Source organism: Pituophis catenifer, unplaced genomic scaffold (genome assembly GCF_029215685.1).
Source record: "Pituophis catenifer annectens isolate HBS135680 unplaced genomic scaffold, rPitCat1.0.hap2 SCAF_1, whole genome shotgun sequence".
Taxonomy (NCBI): domain Eukaryota; kingdom Metazoa; phylum Chordata; class Lepidosauria; order Squamata; family Colubridae; genus Pituophis; species Pituophis catenifer.
Window position 1 is genome coordinate 232,443,159 of NW_027256881.1, and position 20,936 is coordinate 232,464,094.

The 20,936-nt window shown below is 39.1% G+C and overlaps 1 protein-coding gene across 1 annotated transcript in view; it reads right to left on the minus strand.

Moving 5' to 3' along the window:
• Nucleotides 1-3,322: 3,322 nt before the first annotated feature.
• The window catches only part of TTLL4 (tubulin tyrosine ligase like 4), a 28,740-nt gene continuing 11,126 nt past the window's right edge, over nt 3,323-20,936 (minus strand). Inside the window, exons 3-19 of the mRNA XM_070955382.1 lie at nt 20,615-20,736; nt 20,038-20,101; nt 19,454-19,578; nt 17,968-18,078; nt 17,164-17,240; nt 15,416-15,610; nt 14,273-14,355; nt 13,731-13,859; nt 12,354-12,476; nt 11,998-12,096; nt 11,467-11,601; nt 10,870-11,007; nt 9,016-9,118; nt 7,695-7,905; nt 6,914-6,984; nt 6,577-6,656; nt 3,323-5,394 (exon numbers count right to left, since the gene is read on the minus strand). Of these exons, the coding sequence (XP_070811483.1) occupies nt 5,247-5,394; nt 6,577-6,656; nt 6,914-6,984; nt 7,695-7,905; nt 9,016-9,118; nt 10,870-11,007; nt 11,467-11,601; nt 11,998-12,096; nt 12,354-12,476; nt 13,731-13,859; nt 14,273-14,355; nt 15,416-15,610; nt 17,164-17,240; nt 17,968-18,078; nt 19,454-19,578; nt 20,038-20,101; nt 20,615-20,736 (2,014 nt within the window). The 3' untranslated portion in view covers nt 3,323-5,246. The remainder of the gene's footprint in view (nt 5,395-6,576; nt 6,657-6,913; nt 6,985-7,694; nt 7,906-9,015; nt 9,119-10,869; nt 11,008-11,466; nt 11,602-11,997; nt 12,097-12,353; nt 12,477-13,730; nt 13,860-14,272; nt 14,356-15,415; nt 15,611-17,163; nt 17,241-17,967; nt 18,079-19,453; nt 19,579-20,037; nt 20,102-20,614; nt 20,737-20,936) is intronic.

A 20,936-nucleotide genomic window follows, 5' to 3' on the forward strand; every position in this document is an offset into this window, starting at 1 on the left:
GATAAGCTACTACAGCGGTTTTGAGTATTTCCTATGCGATGCTATTAAGTGGTAGGCACTTTGTACATGCTATCATTGGCCACCCTGTGCAAGAGAATGGGGAGGATTTCAGGAAAGGTTTTAATTCTGGTGAACTTGAACTCGTTCAAAAATGTGTCTTTCTGAATAAACTTCGATTTCAAAGCCTTTAAGCCGTGGCGTGGCTTTTAAGTATTGTGTATGGAATACTGTATGGACATTGCATATTGTATGTCTGTGAATCCGAACACTTCTGATAAGGCACCAAGATTTGTTTGGGTAAAGCATAATTTGCCCATTCTGTTCTGGCCCAGGACAAATTGGATACATGTGTTCTAATTGGAAAATTGCCTAGAAAAAAGGTACCTTATCTTTATCTCCCATTTTATGCAAAACCTTTCTCCGCCCCCCCCAAATTTACAAGTCTGTAAATTTATAGAATTGGGGTTTTTTTTCTGCATCTCTTTGCCACTGAATCTGCTCATTTTACTAAGCCTTGCAGGAACTAAAGAAGACATCCTGCAGGGCCTACCCCCCACCTCCCAAAAAAACCCCTAAAGCCAAATTGTATTCAAGTGCCTTAGGAACTAAACCAGTACAGCTCAGAGGGACAATTCCTTGTATATATGGGACAGGCTCAGGAGGAAGGCAAAATAAAATACAAGTAGTTGAATTTTGAAAAGGTTTTTCAGAGTTGCATCAGCCTACTTGTGCAGAAGATGATATAATATAGGGACTCTGAGGAACAAATAGAGGAGCATCCATTTCATTTTGCCTTCATTCAAAATGCCTTTTTATGCCATAAAACAATTGACCATTAGGATCAGGTACTTGCATTGTTTCTCACCATTTTCTTTCACAATGAACGTTCAAGTTCTATTAAATTTTTCTTTTACTCTCTTGCATGCGCTGTTTAAAAGAGCAAAACAAATGCTAGTTAACTGAATCAAAATAGATATTTTCATTAGAACTAGCAATGCTAACCAAACTGAAATGCCAGCAATACAAGACTGCAAAATCTAGAATGTCAGGCTAGTTCATAATTGTCTTCTGAGAACTGCAATTTGTTTTTCCCTCATTTGTAATATACAGTAAATAGGAAAAGAATTGCAAAATGCAGAACATTTTTTTGGAGAAGAGGGCAAACTTATGAAATCAAATGGTCTTATGCCTTGTAATATCAGATTTTTACATACTGACACTATCCCAGAAAAATAAAGCTAGTTATGGAGGTTTCTGCATGGTACAATAAACAATTCAGATTTTGGATGATGAGGAATATAAAGCATAATATGGTCTTAAGAGTAAATCAGACCATTGAGCCATCTACCCTACATTTTCTTACATATTATTTTTGCACCTATCATTATTCCCACGTTGCATGGTTAATAACTTTGCAACCTTGCAGTTCTGGGAACTCTACTCCCAACATTTGGCTGAAGAACAAAAGCTGAGTAAGATAGAAAAGGGAAATATCTGGATATTGCTGAATATTCCCAGTATCTTTCAAACATTGACCATGACTTCTGGAGCTTCTAAAAGCTGTGGTTAAACAATTATGTCCACTGTTGATTGGGAACTTCTCAAAATATTAGCACCCCAGAATTACTCGAACTTCAGGGTTGAATTTAGGATGTTGGGGATGCAAACTATGCATTCTACCACTGGACTGAAGGGACAAATTTATCTAGAAGTGCACTGCTTGTTTTTTTAGATCTTATGTGTCCCTCTAATGTTGATGGAAAAAGCCACGTCAACTTATGTTAAGAGTTGTAATAATTACTAATGCAAACAGCCCAAACTCTTATTTAGAGATTATAGCAATTGAGAATAGTATCTGAGCTGTTAAAACCAAGAAACGAGATAGTTGTACAGGCCAGACAGAATGGGGAATGAAGACTTGTTTCTTAGTAATTACTTAAATTACAAGGAAGGGTGGGTAGTGGTTGGAAGACCTTAAGATAGCTCAGGGAGCTGTCAATCTGGGGAATTCCTTAGGTCACCCAAAGAAGCTTCTCCCCTTTCACACTTCTACCAAGTTAGCTCTTTTAGGTCATTTGATACAATCAAATAAGTCAGACTAGTTCACAAGTGATCATTGCTGTGGAACTTAACAGGGTTACTTCTATACCAACATCATAAAATTCCCAGGAAGGGAGGCTTGATACCGACTTGTAGGGGAAGGAATGGGGACTCATTGTAGGGCTCATTGGCTATTCCTAATAGAAGACTTTTGAGCCTTTCTTGTTCATGCACCTGGCAAAGAGAAGAGAGAAGCTGTGGCCAATACAGTCCCCTCATCAGTGTGGTTATTTAACAAAACAGATTTTAATTTTTTTAAAAAGCCAGCATATTTAGTCTCAGCAGCTATCTAGATTGTTTTGATACACGTTGAAGGGCAGGTTTAAACATCTTCAAGCCTCATAAAAGTTGTGACTTCTCTTGTTTTTTTGTGGAGTTGGTACAATCCCTACCTCACCCTTATTTAAAAGCTCTGCAGAAAAGGATAGCAGCAGCTCACAGATGAAACTAGTTATTGGCAACATTTGTGGAATACACCTTAAACATTCGCCATCTCCACTTCTGTCTCCAAGTTGATAAGACAGCAGAACAGAAGAACCCTCTTAGAGGACCTAAGATGACTATCTGAGATGGAGCTGCAGAACCAATTTTAATTCAAAGGGCTACACAATAAACTCTTCTTGCTGAAGTAATACCAATCGTTCTGTAATGGGGAAAAAAAACTTAAGGGATTTCAGGAACAGTGTAAGAGCATTATTTTATAGACAGATTTGGTTTTAAAAAATGGTTCATTGTAAAGCATATATTTTCTCTAAATTCTCTATACTTGCCAAAACATTTAATTCAATATGTATGATTAAATTTCCTGCTCCTAAAGGTTAGTCAGGCCATCTGGGATCACAAGTGATTGTGCAATAAGAATTAAAACTTGTTGGTTCAAAAATGTATGGTTTGGAAATGTTACTATTATTAGCTGGGACTATCTTTTCCTGGAAGGGTATAACAATATCTAGGGGATAATTCTAAAACAAAGCAGTTTAAAAGAGTTCGTCAATCCGATGGAATTAAATCAAGACTAGTCACGGACCAGAAAGAGTAATGTCACAGGGATATTGACACAGGAACCTTTGTACACTTAAACATCTATTAGTGTGATTCATAATTACTGCCTCAACCAATGGAGAAATGAACAATCTGAAAGCTACACTGTAGGAAACAGTCATTCCTCTTTTGCCAATATTTTTAATAAGACATTCAGCATAAAGAAAAATATGGGATCAAGGATATTCTTATTGCTACCTGGAAAAAATAATGGTGGAACTTGCTTCATTAAATATACTGCACACTAGTCAAATTTTTAAAAGGGTTTCTCTGTTTTGATTAGCACAAGAATCTCTTGGCATCAAAGGTGCCAAATGTCACCCACAAGACTCAGATATGTCAAATAGAATCTAGCAACAGCTTACAAACTAATGTTCCGGCACAGAGGAGAAATGTTAAGTGTCAGGGACTAGAGTGTCATATTGATCAGTGTATAAATCATTCATGTCCAAACATCAGGTCAGAAAAAACTGAAAAGTGCAAATTTCAACATATTCCAGGCATTTGTACGCCATCAGAAAATCAATACATCCCAGGCCTATGTATGCATCATGAAAATGTACAAAAACACTACTGTCCAATATTAGATTTAAAGTGGAAGCAAAGAAATATTACAGCTTGTGATCACCATTAAAGATTTCTGCAGCAGTAAAAAAGGGAAATGTTGCTATTGATTGGAAACAGTAGTGATTTGAGAATGTAGAATCTCAAAATGAGCACCCATTTTTAAGTCATATGAAGTCTCCTTTGAGGGAGAAAAAAAATGGTGTGTGTGTTGTGTATGTTATGTTGTGGAATTAACCAGAAAGGAAGAGAAGAGGATTTTCATGCTGATTTCCGGTCCTAAATCCAAACTAGAATGAGATCCTGTTATTGAAGAATCCATAAGCATGATGTAGACACTGAAGGCAAAAACACAAAGTGAATGGAGCTGAGTGGCCTTTTTTTGGTGGGGGGAGCATTTGGATGTGTTGTATGTTTAAATTAAACTATCCCAAGGTTTGCTATTCTGCAGATTAAGAAAAATATGAACATTACTTTCAGACACTAAATCCTGTTACTGTATCAAAATATTAAGAAGTGTGAACATATTAAAAAAAAATAAAAGGCAAAGTTTTCCCCTCCAGTCGTGTCCAACTCTAGGAGGTAGTGCTCATTTCTGATTCACAGCCAAAGAGCCAGCACTGTCTGAAGACACTTTTGTGGTCATGTGGCTTGGCATGACTATACACCGAAGGCACACTGAAAGCTGTTACCTTCCCACCAAAATGTACCTATTTGTCTGCTTGCATTTGCATGCTTTCAAATTCAAACTGCTCAGTGGGCAGGAGCTGGGACAATGAATGGAAGCTCACTCTGTCATGTGGTACTTAGGTCTCAAACTGCCAACCTTCTGAGACCTAAGTACCACGTGACAAAGTGAGCTTCTTAACCCAAGCCCAGCATCTTAACTGCTCGGCTACTGCACCCCTTGTGAACATATACTGGGATACAAAGATCATCAAGTTAAAGAGATCTCACACAGCGATTTCACATCCAAGTCTAGATTTTGCACCAAGGAGTCTATCATTTGTCTGCATTACTAGTGTTCCAAAAGACATGCTGAAGATAGTTGCCTGCAGTGCCTGAATAACCAAGAATTTACTTTAATCTTAATTGCAGGGGGCTAGAGAACCCTTATATGCATGCCAAACCTTGTCCCACGGTAGCAAGGCATTGGATATGTTGAAACAAAGGCAAGTAGTATCCAGTCTAACCTGACACGGTAACATTTAACAGTGAGAGGCACTTGTGGCTCAAGTAATGAGGAACATGCCAATGACAAGAAAATACAAGAAATTAAATAGTTTTTTCAAGCTTCTATGTTTAGAAACTTACTTTGTCATAAAAAACTATAAACAGAATATTTTGTCCCTTTTGATCAAGTAAAGCATTTCCTTTGTCCCAATTTCATTTCCAAAAAATATTTCGGCGGGTGCACCCTTAGGTGAGGTCCTCTCCCGTGTTTCCAATACTGGCTCTCCTAGCTTCTGCTGAGGTAGGTCACATGCACCCCCTCCTGACACTGCGAAGGAGGGGAGGTTGGCCTGTTGCTCAGTTCCACCTCACTTTATCCCATTTGAATTGCTCAGGGCATTAGATATGGTGCACTTCTTGAGAGTTCCAACTGTGTACTTAATCTGAGGTAAGCTTTGAGTGCAAGAACTTGGCTCAGGGTTTCGGACTGGCTCCTCTCCATCTCGTGGGCCTTTGCTGCGGAAAAGAAAACATGTTCTGAGAAAAACCCATTCCTGTTCAACAAAATAAACTGTGCAAATAGTTTCCAAAGCATGCTACTCTCTCAAACTGACAGACTCATCCTCTTTCTGTTTGCTTTATGCTACCTTTGAATTTGAAGGGAATGAAGTCCTTTGGGATGGATTCGTCATTATTGTGCCCCCCTCCCATCCCATTACATCAAATACACACTTAAGTAACAGCAACAAAAATGGAGAAAATGGCTTGATGAAAAATGAATGCTAAAATGTAATTCTACATAACATAAAGAATTATCCTCCCTTCCCCTCCTCCTCCTCAGGCATCTATCCAGAAAAAATTGGAAGCTTAACTTTATCCGTTGGTAATTATAGTTATCTTAAGTTGTCCTTTAGTAGAAACTATGTTAGCTTTAAATAGATACTTCATCTCTCTACGTTTAGCAGGCCCTGATGGGGAAGAGAGGGGAACAGTATTACAAGCCCAAGACTAAATTATGACCGTTCATGTAGCCTTTAAATCTAATTTAGCATTATACCTCATCTGGGCTAGTAAGATCTAAAAGATCAAGATGAGCATTATATTAAATATAATTCTGCTCTTGAAAAAATATATTCAAGGTTATATTGGTTTATAAATAATATTATTAAATAAAATAAAATGTGTGCATGCGTGTGATCATTTAAAAAAGCCCAAAACAAAACAAATTAAAAATCAATTAAAAGAAGCAGTCCTCCCTACATCACATGCAGCTAAGCCAAATTCAAGGCAGGTAGTCATCGACTTACAACCATTTATTCAGTGACCATTCAAAGTTACAACGGCACTGAAAAATGTGACGTTTTCACACTTATGATCATCGCAGCATCCCCATGGTCATGTGATCAACATTTGATTGCTTGGCAACTGACTCATACTTATGATGGTTGCAGTGTCCCAGGGTCATGTGATCACTTTTTATGACCTTCTGACAAGCAAAATCAATGGGGAAGCCAGATTCACTTAACAATTGTGGCAATAAAGGTTGTAAAATGGGGCAAAATTCCTTTAACACTCTCTTGCTTAGCAACAGAAATTTTACGCTCAATTATGGTCGTAAGTCGAAGACTACCTGTAGACAAACACAGCCTAACCCACCAACGAGAAACAGATTCAAAATACAGTATGTGAATATTTCACCTGTTTCTGCCTGGGTCCATTTTGCTCAAGGCATTTATAAGATCATTCTTCAAATACAAGTGAGGTCTTGGCAGTGACCACTGTAGTTAAGAGAGACAGCACAGGAAAGGGAATCTAGTCAGATGACAAGTCTGTTGAGATAAGGTTTTTCTTTCCCTCTCCCAGAAAGCTAAGGAACCTCCAAAAATTACTGGATCAAAGAAAATAGTTGGGAGCTAGTATTTTAATTAAGCAAAGACATCACAAATGGATTCCATAAATACAAGCAAAGAAACAGCAGTATTTCCTCATGAAAGAGTAAAATATAGTGTACAGGAAGGGAGAGATGCATTCTTACCAACACTGTAGAATCTGTTATTATTCCATTGTGAAAACCTTTGTGACACCAATTTCTGAGCAGATCCACTCCTGCAAAAAAGAGGAGCCACCAAGTGAATGCAAGCTCCTGAGGAAGAGTAAGTGCAAGCAGTTTTACTGATCACACTCTGTTCACACCAAAAAAAAATGTGTGTAGAGTGTAAAAGTGGCAGGCATTCAGACCTCTCTTTAGAGCAAAATATTAAAATTAAGCTACAAGTATATGCCTTTCCTTTGATGATAATGGGATTGTGCTGTACATCGTCCCAAATCATTTTCATTTGAGACAGGCTATACAAATACTAAGATAGATAGATAGATAGATAGATAGATAGATAGATAGGAAGGAAGGAAGGAAGGAAGGAAGGAAGGAAGGAAGGAAGGAAGGAAGGAAGGAAGGAAGGAGGAATGCCCAAGGGAAACAAGTCCAACAAGTCCAAGGGAGAAAGTTTTGGAGAACAGATTTGAAGGTTGCCCATGAAAGTGGGGCAGAGACTTAAAAAATTGGTGATGAGGGTGGGAAATTCTAGCTGCAAAGTCCTATGGCTGGCTAGATGCAAGAGGATAACATTAACACAGCCACCAACATTGCCTGTAACTTTTGCTGGTAGTCCAAAATGGCAATAATTGTAATGGTTTCGGGAATGTCCAAAAGCTCCGGGTTATACAACTCCACATCTATCCCATCCAAAGAAAGGATGATCATTGACCAGCAGCTCCCTGTCTATAAAAGAAAAGAAAAGTGTAGATTTTATTTTTACCTTTGGATTTGTTCAAGAAATATTTCAGTTCCCACTGTGTAGTAAGGATGTTGAAGTATCGCGGCTGCTCAAAGAAGCGTAGATAGTGCATGGAGAAGCGTGAGGGGAAGACTCGCTCAAACTGCCCACGTCGAGCATACTCATCCTCCGTCTCTATCAAGACACGGACATCATCGGGGGTCAGGACATCCAGGATTGTGGAGCAGAATTCCTGAGGCCAAGAATCACAAGGCATTACATCAACTTTTCTAGCATTACCTACTCGCATTTGCATGCTTTCAAACTACTAGGTGGGCAAGAGCTGGAGCAAGTAACGAGACCTCACCCTGTCGCATGGCACTCGGCTCTCAAACCCAGGCCGTCAGCTCACCAGCTGACAAGCTCAGCGTCTTTAACCGCTGAGCCACCCCTCCCAACATTAATATTACAACAAACAAAAACACATGCAGCAAGAGCACATACTGCAAAGCTCAGCAAATCAGCTTAAATTCTACAGTAGATTTTTAAACAATACCTGAAACAGAACATTATTAGGACACAAGGGTATGCAAAAGGATATGCACCAAGTATTCAAACCAAGCAAATTAACATCATACTAGGAGTCTTTGCATTTATACAATCTTAACTGTATTATCATAACATTTGTCTATGAAGCACAGGAGTAGTGTAAGCACATACCTCTGCTTGCAAAATTAAGCACACCACCACAAACAACCAATCCACATCCATTCTAACTGCATCCCATTCGCTCATATGAATGCTTAACTTCCTCATTGCTAAGCATTTTCTTTTTAAACAAAAGTAATTTGCCAGTCAGGATGGCAGACACAAGCAGTTTTAATCTGTCTATGTGTATCACTGACCGTTTCCTCTCAGAATCTCTTCATGCGATCTGAACTGTCACATCATTCTATGCAATCTGAACCAACAGTAGCAGGGGCAGGACTGAATCCCTGACTCTGGACTGATTGGACTAGAGAAAGTTTGAAAAAACAGTAACAACAACCCCAATACAGCCCATCAAACAGTCCAAAGACAGCGCTCGGAACAGGTAAAAGGCTTGAAACAATATCATTCACACCAGTCACATTTTGTACTAAGATTGAACCAAAATTCTAGAAGCTTGGCTTATACTGCATTTCGAAAGCAACCAGTTTGAGGTGGAAAAATTGCACATTTCTAGTTTTCCAAGTGGAAAGTTCTAGTGACACAAACAGATAGTTCAATTTCAAACAATCCCCAAACCAAAGAAAAACAGTAATACAAGCCTTCCGAAGACCTTGCCACAAAGACTGAAGTCAGGGAATGTGATGCCACCTACCTGCTCTGGTAGTTTTTGGGTCAAGTAATAGGCTTTTTTTGCTTTCTCAGCAGTCAGCAACTCCACAGGCGGCTTGTTTTTTTCCTTCATTACAGTGTTCAGGCTAGATATCACAAGAGTTAAAATTATTAGTCAAAGGAACTAACTAATCAAGCCAGAGATTGGTTAATACCCTTTAGTTAACCTAGAGCAAAAATTATTTCAGTGATGGCAAAAAAAAAAAAAAAAACAATTTACAGATAAAACATTAATGAAGATCAGGCAAAGAATGCTTAACATTACAGTATTGAAACAAAATGCCCCAAGTTGGGGTGGGCAAATCTTTTGGCTTAAGAGAGTGATCTGACCCAGAAATATACAAATACTTAATAATTCATAATCAAATACGGATAATACAACTTTGCTTGAAATCCAGCCCGTTTTTAAAAATAGTTGATCAATCCATTGTCTGGAGAATTCAATCTCTGTATTATTTTTACCCAAACACAAAATTTATTTAATTTAAACTTAATTTAAACTACCACAGGGACATACAATTCTCCTGCTTCTTTATCTTTATCTTTAAACCTGTAAATTATTAGCTAAATTAGCTCGTAAGAGCTCCATAATAAAGATATGGCATTTCTTTTGTGCTATCACAAAATGGAATGTGAAAAATTGTTATGAGCATCACAAGTAGTGCTAGTTAAAATGGGGTGGACATTTTTTTAATGAAATGTTGCATCATCCCTATTTCTGCTGTCAGTGAATAATGCATAGGTTTAGAGGATTCACCAAGGAAAAACTGTTTACTTTTTATCGGCTATAAAATGGATAAACTTTCGATTAATTCTTCTTTTGCTAAAACTAGGTCTATAGAAAACCACTACCATCACTGTAGGCTAGCCATCCTAGGAATTTGGTAAAAATAATCATTCTTACCAGTGGTGGGATTCAAATTTTTTTACTACCGGTTCTGTGGGCGTGGCTTGGTGGGCGTGGCAGGGGAAGGATACTATAAAATCTCCATTCCCTCCCCACTCCAGCGGAAGGTTACTGCAAAATCCCCATTTCCTCCCAATCAGCTGGGACTCGGGAAGCAGAGAATAGATGGGGGCGGGGCCAGTCAGAGGTGGTATTTACCGGTTCTCCGAACTACTCAAAATTTCCACTACCGGTTCTCCAGAACTGGTCAGAACCTGCTGAATATCACCTCTGATTCTTACCCAGCATCTATCTCATATACTATCTTAAAGACTAACAAACCTTTTATTGCTTAAATGTTCCTAGATCACAGTCCATTTAATCAGATACATGAAGTATTGCCTTAAAATAAAAGCTATTTTACATATATTTATTATTGGTTGGGTTTATATCCTTCCTTTCCTCCAGAAGTAAAATACAGCATACACAGTGGTCCCTCCTCCAATTTTTTCCCGATAACAACAATCATGTGGGATTAAATTTTATCCTTAACTGCGATTTCAGAAAGGTAACTGTAAGAAAAACCGATTGGTCCCAAATCAACAATTAAGCTTCCATGGCTAAAGAAAGACTTAATCCAGGGTCTCTTCTTCCCACTTCAGTTCTTGAACCTTAGAGGTAAGAAAGAGTAAAGGCAAAAGAAGCCTAAAACAACAATGATTGCCTACAGACAGTACCCCTTATTTATAGCTTTCAGAAGGCTTTAACCAGATGTTTTCAAATCCTTCCTAGAAATGTTTTTCTAAGGCTCTAAGTATATTGACGTACACATGATACAGTGTGGCAGCAAAATATACATAGCTAGATGAGTAATGCTGAATCAAACATCCCACTCTGAAAGAAGTGCTTTATTTCCATCTTTGATTTTTCTTTCTGAACTTGCAATCTGACCTGGTTGTGGAGCTGCTGGCACTTCCGGTAGGTGAAGCCACATCTTCTGCATTAGGCAACTGAAAGCCAGCCAAGTTAAGGGCATCCCGGACCATTTGGCCTTTGATGCTCACATCAAGAGGAGAATTCGAATGAAGGCTGCAGGAAAAAATAGGCATGTTTTTGGAAATTTGTTTAATAGGCTCGCCTTCTTTTTTTTTTTTTGACTTTCACATTCAGAATAGCTGTCCATGCAAATTATAAACTCAAATCAAAGTGAGGGAAAAAAATGACAAAGGGATAATCAATTCAAAATTACACAGTAATATTGTTTCAGGAAAGTTACATCATAACCAGTCTTTTATTCACCATCTAACTCTCCCATACAGTGCTCCTTAATCTCTCCTTTCACTTAATTCCTTCTCATTAAAAAATTGGAGCAGTAAACAACCTCTTAACACTACAAAGACTTCACAATGAAAAAAAAATCAGCAAACACTTATGGAACAGACTAGAGACTATGGATAGCATCCACATTGCAATAAATATTGCAATTGAAATTGAATTGAAATACGGCAAACAAAGCCTGCATTGGATGCTGCATAAAGCACAGGTTACCTAGGGGAAATGTTGACTTCCAGGATCCATGGCTTAAGGTTCTCATCCAGCATAACATCAAACCCAAACAGCTCATGGCAGCAATAAGGACGCCGCACATACATCTTCACAAGGTTGATTATGTAGGGCTCTGACCTGAAATGTAAAAAGATACTCTGTTAATCAAGAAAGAAAAATCAGCCTGCAGGGAGGCCATTTTTCAGGACCTGCTATATTATGAATCACTTATCTATGTATGTAGAACAAGTCACTCCCAAAACCAAAGTGTCTTTTTCTTGTGGGTGAAATGATGATCTCATTGAATGGGTTTTCATAGATCTCCTCTTAATTCACACCACTAAGATTACGATGGGACAATATCAGTTAACTTCAATAAAATAAAAGTACAGTGTGATCGTTTGAGCCCTGAAGATAAGATGAATTATGTCAACAGATCCATGTGCTCATAAGCAAGTCTCAACAGATAGCTATTTAATTGAAAGGCTGGGAAAAAAAGACAAAAAGGAGGGAGAAGAACATCCCATGACTTACGCAATGATGGTTTTGACAACAATATCTTTTATCTTCTCCCAAATAGCTTCACTATCAACTCCTTTCTGGGTCAAATAGTTCCAAAGTGCCTTCAGTGCCCTGTACAGATAGAGCACAGCATGTAAACAAATAAACATTACACCAAATGAAATCATTACCTTAGATTTCCATTGTTAATGGCGGGGGGGAAAGGCAATATAGTCCATACTCTACTGAATAAAAGACAGAGTTCACCTCTTGCCTATCAACAAAAAGATCACTCAGTACTATTGAGATGAAGCAGCAGCTGCTGCTCAGAGGCGTCAAACAACAGAATGCCCGTAACATACTTCTCCTTCATGTCTCCTGACACTCACCACTTATGGCCCTGGCATGCAGTTTCATCTGCATTAGACTTGTATTCTACGTTTTTCTTGTTGATGCTATAATTTGTTAAGTGCATGTACTTGTTGTTGAGACTTTTCATGGAAGAAGAGTACCTGCAGTGAACATAATAAAAGGTAATAAAACTGGTTTAAAATACTGATTTAGTGTCAGGATTGACTACTGAGAAAAAGATTGCCTATGGCCCTACTACATAGTAGTAGCCAGCCATAGCTACATAGTAGTACCAATTACAGGTAGACTTCAACTTACAAGCAATCACTTAGCAACACAAGTTACAATGAACCTCCCCAACTCTTCACATGACTCAGTTTTGAAATTATAACTGCTGCAGCACCCTTATGGTCACGTAAACAAAACTGTTTTGACAAGCCCCCTTTTACAACCGACCACAGAAATACTGCAGCACTCCCCACCCACCCCCGCCCCAGGCCTGCTTCCCATTCCACTGGATCACACCTCCTCCCTGCCACCTACCCTTGTCACTGATCATTCATTTACTTTTTATTGTTGATTTCCTTCTGGAAGCAGCCGGCAGCCTTCCTGCACAGTGGAAGTTGGAGGTTGAGTGGCTCCACCCAGAAATTGATTGCAGTTGCTCTGAAATGGCACCCGCTTCTGGAATGGAGCCACACAGCCTGCAGGGCTGCCAAGGGGCGGCAGGCCTGCTTTCCTTCCTACCGTGATCTCCATTGCAGCTACTCCCTTGCTATGGGACATAGAGGGGTGAGAAGTAGGCCCAAGGCCTTAGGGATCCCTGAGGGACAGGTAGAAGAGCACAACGTGCCTCAGGGGTGGGGGAGACCTTGGAATCCCAAGGCCTCTCACACCTCTGAGGGACCCCATGCTCCACTTAATAACCACATCAAGCAGAACAGGGATGGGGGTTGTTAAGCAAGGTGATCAAATGGGCTCCTTGCTTAACTGTCACAACTCGTGACCATGATGGGCGGGCTCCATTGTGGCCATAAGAGATAGGCCATAAGTGATAGATATCTGTAATAGGTATTTAATGCTCATTGTTTATGTGAAGAACTGTGGGAAATGGTGGCCATCCTGAACTAGAACTATCAGCATCTCTCACCATTGCTCATGCTAGCTGGTAGTTCAGCAATATTTAGAGAACCGCAAACTTCCCATATTTGGCTTAAATCAAGATATGGCTACAGAATGCCACATGCTCTGAATAACAGGTGGCTATTTTTAAAAAAAGAATATATTATGTTAATCCGCAATTAAGGAACTGAGAAAGGTAATTTTAGATCATGTTCCAGCATGTTGCAATCCTGGTCATCTTACTTATGTTTTTCGCAATCCTTTTACAGGAAACCAATTCCTGAGGAACTTACTTGCAGCTGGCAAAACGAACAAGTCCATCTTTGAACAAGTAGACACGTAGGGGATCATAGCAGGTCACGTAAACATAAATCCTTAGGTCAAACTTACTTCCACCAATGAGGTAGGGTTTATGTATATATCTGGTAGAGGAAAAGAGACAGTGTGCTACAAGGAAGCCCATTCCAGAAGAACAAGCCTTAAGACTGTCACTATACTTCATTCTTTACCATCACTGAGAGAACTGAAAGTTGGCTTCTCTCCTATAGCATTTGAGACACCCAATTAAATTTTCAGAAAATACCATTCCACATCACAGAAAAACATAATCTCCAAGCTAATTTCAGAAAACACTTTGGTGCACTAAAAATAGCCATTCCATGAGTGCTTTGCTTTTTCACTGAAGGCAAAAGAAACCATCTTCACAGAACAATATGGATTTTACAGTTGCAGGAAACATGTTCGATATATATGTCTCCTTGATATAGCCTATTACCTCATTTGCAAGAGAAGGGGGAATCACTTCACCACAGGTTGTAAGGAAAATCTGGCTTACCTTTGCACCAGTAATGGTCTACGCTTGGGCAACTGGCTCCATTTATGGATGACTTGTATTCCAATGCCTCTAGCAGAAGCTGGCTAAGAGAGAGAAAGAGAGAGAAGTACATAACCATACACTGTTATGCTGCAGTTCAAAACTGAAAAATCGGGGGGGGGAATCTGGAAATCTAACAACAGTACACAAAAATAAAGAGTCAAGTCTCCCTCATATTAGACCCAACTCCTGATGACTACACAGACATGTTCATGATTTGTTAGCAACAACGTAGAAACCGCTCCTACTTACTTCCAGAAAGTTTTTTTAACTTCTCAGTGTAGTCTACAGTTTTGAGTTTTCCTGGTGGTTTCCCATCTATGGACTAATTAAGTGTAAACTTGCTTAGGTTTTCTGAGACCAGCCAAGGTCCACTACATGCTGCCACATGCAAGTACCCTTATGTTTATACTGCTGGTCCTAAATAAATTCCTAATGCAATCTTCAAATAATTTAACATTATTTTTTAAAAAGTGTATATGGTTTGTTTCAGTGATGAAAGCAGATGCAATAGAAAAACAATGTAAAATGGCTGCATGAGTAGGCATTGCATTATCCCATAATCCCAGTACAACAGCTTTGGGAAACCTTTGAGGATCATTGGATAATTAGCTGGGTAGCCTGTATAATCTAAAACCTATGCGGCTGCAGTTATTCTACACTATATAACCTAGTTAGTACAAATGCACAACTTTAAGAATAAGCATAAATTTAAGAAAAACTTTAGAAAACGGAGAACAAGGCATCAAATACCCTTAAAAATATGGAGAGGGGGAAGTGTTAAAAGCAGGCTTTGCATGTCACTAAGTGCTCAAAAGTCAGCATTTGTTTAATATTTTACAACTATCCTGTCTCTTTCCATTGTGATGCTCACCTTTCTTTTTTTACATGCTTAAGGTCTAATCTCTTCACTAACAACATTCAACACTGTAACCCAATCACTAACATACATAAAGAAATCTATCAAGTGCAAATCCTAGACAGAATGTGGAGCAGAAGTTTGCATGCTGGGATAAGGCAGGGAGCCACATAGTTGGACCAAAGCAAAAAGCTGAAAGAGCATGCCCTATCCATATTTGAATCAGACCATCTCTGCACCCTCACCGGCTTCACAATCCATTTCTGACGACCCGCACAATCTTCCCAAGCTTTCCTGAGCAGCTTGATATCTTGAGGGAGGATGAAAGACTGGGGCAGAAAGTTGAACTCCTTTTTCCCAAAGCGCACTTGCATTTTGGACACATTTCTCCACAGACGGTCTTTCCGACCAATTTGGAATGAGCCAGGAAAGTGGTTCAACTGTAGATAGGAAATGAGGAGGAATAACAGAGTAAGAAGGCCCCAGTCACCTCTGGCTGGTACCATCTCCCCAAATTCTGTTACATTTGTTTGAATACCATTTGTACAAGCCCAAATCTATGAACTGCATCTCCTACAGATAGAGACCATTGCTGGTACATCTATCACAATGGTTGAATTCACAAAAGGCACTAAGCCTAACCAGCGGCTTAACCCAACCATAATAAATTAATTTTGAAACTGCCAATGCACATCTGGTTATCCTAACCAGATCAAGTCCCATCATTCTGGGGGCTACAGAATCTCTGTCCACTTCCTCCAGCCCTGCTCAGGACAGGCAGTCCTCAGATTGCAATGGCAATTGGGACTGGAATTTCCATTGCTAAGCGATGTGGGTAAAAAGCACAATGTCACATGACTGCATCGCTTAGCAATAGCAATTCCAGCAGTCCCAGTTGCTGTTGTATCCATAGGACTGCACAGGTTATTAAGCAAGGACATCATATGATCATGATGCCAGACAAGGTGGGAGTCCCAGCAAGCAGGCCAGTGGGTGAGAGCTACGGGCGGTTGGCTGCACACCACAAGCAGGAGCTAGAGCATGGGGAGTGGGTGCTGCAGGCAGACACTATGGAGTGCAGGCAGATAAGTAAGTACTACAGGTGGGTGGGCACTGCAGGCAGGCACTACAGAGTGTAGGCGAAAAAGCAGCAGGAATGGGAACCACTTGCGATCTCTTGCCAGCTTCCCCATTGACTTTGCTTGTGGGAAGCCAGCAGGGAAGTCGCAAATGGTGATTACATGACTGCAGGGACACTGCAATGGCCACATCTTCGAGGACCAATCATAAGTTCCCCTTGTTCAGTGCTATCATAACTTTGAATAGTTGCTGAACAAGTAGTCATAACCCAAAGATTACCTGTATCCCATGAGCTCTCTACAAGATTGTACTTGGCAAGGGGTTCATTATATCAATGGTCTCTTCCCTACTGGCCAGTCAGACTGCAGTAGAAATAGTTTGAATATTGCAGCCAATCAGTGCTTGGAACACGTGTACTGGGCTGACAAACCTTGGTACAGTACTGGATTTCATAACCAAGCAATTTACATTCCAGCTGCTTCAAACCTCCATCTTACTTCTTGAAGGACTAATGGGAAACTTTTGGAAACCACAGGCGACTGAGGTTTAGGTTTCCACAACAGTTACACAGATGAAGAGAACCTGATTGTTGTTGTTCAAGCTGCCCTTCACCTATTCCAATATTTAATGGGTTACAGGATTCACACACTGGACCCTTAAATGTCTTTGTTAAGCACACTGTGTGAACCAATTATTACACCATGAAGACTTGTAGGCCTCTTTTAAAAGTGCAGCCATTAAGAACAACCCATGAAGAGGGGTGGGAAATACTGCAGCAAAAATCTGGCTGTATGGAAAGGTTTTCTGCAGGACAGGGAGGACTAGAGAGAAGATGTAAGAAATTACACCTTCTGTCTCTACACTGAATTTTGTTGTTCTACATATTCATGTGCACTCTGATCATATCTCATACCTTCTGGTGTTCTTTGACAATTCTGAAGCCAGGTGACTTCATATGATGGCCCCAGCAGCCCAGCCAGTCATTATTTCCTATGGGCAATTATGAGAAAATTATCTGAACAAAAAAAATAATCACTTTTTCTATACTATGCTCAGATAATTTAAATATAATACTTTCCAATTTATGAAATATAAATTTGGAATATTTTCCCGCTTCCACCTGATCCAAGAACATTTTCATATTATAACAAAATTATAACACAGCAGCATAGCCAATGCCACGTGACAATTATGTTTGTTTTCTAACAGATTCCCACTTCTATATCCATTGAAAAGGGCCATTAGAACTCTGTATTATTGCACACAGAGCACTGGTTAATCAGTCAGTATATATATACCAAGTATGACAAGAATTGCTAAATCATGGAAAACTTACTTCATTTTTGAACCTCCTTTTATTCTTTTATTTAATCTCTTTTCCAGCTGTTTTAATCCCACAACATATGGTAGCATATGGTTTGAAGTTGAATACAAAACATCAGAATCTTGGGGCAGAAATACTCCAACAAAAACTAACCAAAGGGATACAGTTAGGCAGAACAAACTGAAAGCTTCCTTAACACTTGGACAAGAGCTGTGCAACAGCCACAATTAGAACACTACGTGAGTGAAATCTAAATTCTTAAAAATTACATGTTTTTAACCAACGTTATCCCACAGTAACTCTATGGAATTTTGCAAATTCATGTAACTTGGGAGAAAGATTCCATGAAATTGGAATGACCCACAAATCATTCCCAGCTTGAAGAAGACTCACTTCTGCTGATTTTGAAGTGGGACCTGGCGATCGTTTGCTTCACAATGTTTGGAGTCACTGTACTCATTTTCCATCGCAGCATCTTCCTCTGTTCCCAAGGAAGCTTCTCCACTAAGAAGTAGATCCCCAAAATAAAACTATCAAACCCAAGAAATACCCATTTCTCAAAAATCAATTTGCCATGAAGAAAACAGCAGGAAATGTCTTGGAGAAAATAGCCTTTTGTCATGGAGTAAAGAGACCAAAACTATAAAATGGAGGAGATGCCCTTCAAAGAATTTCCACTGCATACTGTATCTATAGTCTAATGGTTCTCAGTCTTAGAAGCAGAGTGAGAGAGGGGAGGGGGGGAGAGGGAGAGAGAAAGAGAGATTGGAATGTAACATTTCCTCTCTTTTCCTAGAATAGATAAGATATCTCTAGCAATGAATCATTAGAATCATTTGTAACCTGGGAGAGGGGAATAGAGAAGAAATAGCTGCCAGATCATGCCAATCTGTTTAGAAAAGACTATTTTATTCTCTCTCATCTGTTATGCTAAATTCCCTGTTCTCTATTCCTCAACCTGCATGCAATTCACAATGTCCTGAACTTTCCACAAACAAATCATTCTCTTGCCAATTCTTACATTAGCTGGATATTTGTAAAAGATACCAGTTTATACTGCTCCTGTTAATTCACTGGGCCTTGGAAAATCTGCTTGGAGTTTGGCAATCAACCCAAACTTTAGACCAGAGTGCACGAGCTCTTTTTGGTAATAAAACAGCTACACCACAATTGTGGGCTTTCCTATCTAGCGCCAATTCTCTGGAACCAAATGACTGCATAACAAAATTTGAAAAGGCAATTTTAAAAAATGGCTTTTGTGAAATTAATCTCAATATTGATCACAAAATTGTTTTAATACTTAGGAGCTACTTAGGAGGTTACTAAAGCCCTGCATTTTAACAATCATCTTAAACTGGATTATAATGTGTTACTGTATTATTTTCTGAAACCCTCTACATTCTCTGTTGTGGGTCAGATTACCGGGACTGGGTTATGAGGAGGCAGAATACTGAGAAAGAGTAGAAAGTAGACCACACAAAGAGATATTGCTGCCATAGCAAGAAGCATGTACAAAAGTAGCATTTAGGATGGACTGCTGTGATGACTATGAAAACACCCAGGCTTAGCAGAGCAAAACACAAATGTGCCCATTACTGCTGCAAATAAATCTGTGACTTATTCAGCCTATCTTGGGACAGGATCAAGGAGGAGAATAAAATGACTCCATCTTCTGGGCTTGGTAAATGCATATAAGAATTAGCATTCCTAGCAGCATTCGCTTCAGTGTTCTCAGGAATCTATAGCTCCACCTATGTAAGCATATATAGAATTAAATATCCCTCTCCTCTTCATCTTATTACTCTGTTGTAAACTCCGATCTTTACACCACCATCAATATCTTTGGCCCCGAATACTACTTGCAATGGATTCACCTTACCTCTCTCATCCCGGGTTCCAAAATATATGGTAGAAGACACACTGGGGAAGAGGCTTTGTGTAAGAGCTGGCTTGATAATTCGCTCTTGGCCCTCAAGTGGAGGCACTAATCCCTCAACACAAGTCCTAAAAAAAGAAACAGATTTTGCCTAATTATATGGCTACAACAGAAAAGAAGCCAAAATACATACTACCGGTAAGCAGCCTTGGGAAAGCCAGCAGTACAATATCTTTCTTGCGTTCCTGTTGCTAGTCGACAGAGTTTTATTTAATTGCCATGGCCTTTAACTAACATTATTCAAAAATGTGAGTTTTGTTTTGGCTGAGAAGTACTGGGTTAGAAAACAAAGGAATCTAAGCAATTTTTCAACCCATCTACTTAGCAGCCCCATTTTTTTTTTGTGAAAACACAACTTGTTTAAGTTGAGATTCAGCAAGGTAAACAAAACATGCACGTATCCATCATTTGGGTTTATCTAAGTCCGGATCGGGTACACGGATAAGTTCACGAAATCAAGTTTAATTCAGATACTCTTCATTTACTATTATGGACTGAAAGCAGAATAATTCATGTCTGGCACTAACCTAGATATGACAGCAACAGAACCATTGGCAGATAAACTGGATGATGAGGAACCATCTGATTCACCTGAAATGAAAAAGAACATTAATTCACACTGGCCAGCTTTGATACACAGTTGATTAAAGACAACTTGGGCTTTGAATAAAAGAAAATAATTTACTCAGTACTGCATCAGAATACATCATTAAAATGCAAATCAAGCCTGCACATTATTTTCTTTAGAGCACAACTAATTAGATATTGCAAGAAAGAAATCTTCACAAGTAGATCAAATTATCTACACTTTAAAGATAAGCTAGTGGTAATTATGGCCGTAACGTATCTCATTAATTCTTTTATTAATTTCTGCTTCTCTTATTATATTATGGATTAATATGTATGTGATTTTCAACTGTTAAGATTACTATTATGATGATAATAATTTTAACTTTTTATTAGATCTCAATTGTTCTGAAATCTTAGTAATTAGAATCTGTAGTCCTTGGATATAATCAGTACATCAACATTCTTATTTCTCTGGCTTATCACATTATTAAAAGTTTGCACTCAAAAGAAGGAACATAAATAAACATTAATGACCTTCCCCATCTTCCTCTTCTCCTTCCTCATCCTGACTGCAAGCATCTTCCAAGCCATCCGGAAGTTCTTCTTCCACATCTTCTACTTCTGCTTGATCTAGCAGGGGAAGATTGACGACAGATCTACAATACAAAGATTTATTGTGACCAAGTGAAACCTTCTGAGTAGTTTATACTTATTCCTGTAATCCGGTTAATGAAGAAAACTAAAACAATTCCATCTCAGTGGCCTGAATAATTCCCAGACAAGAGCAAATGAAGTTAGACCACCTTCTCCTCCCATGGCTGCTATTTATTTACAAGGTAGAATTAAGTATGTAACA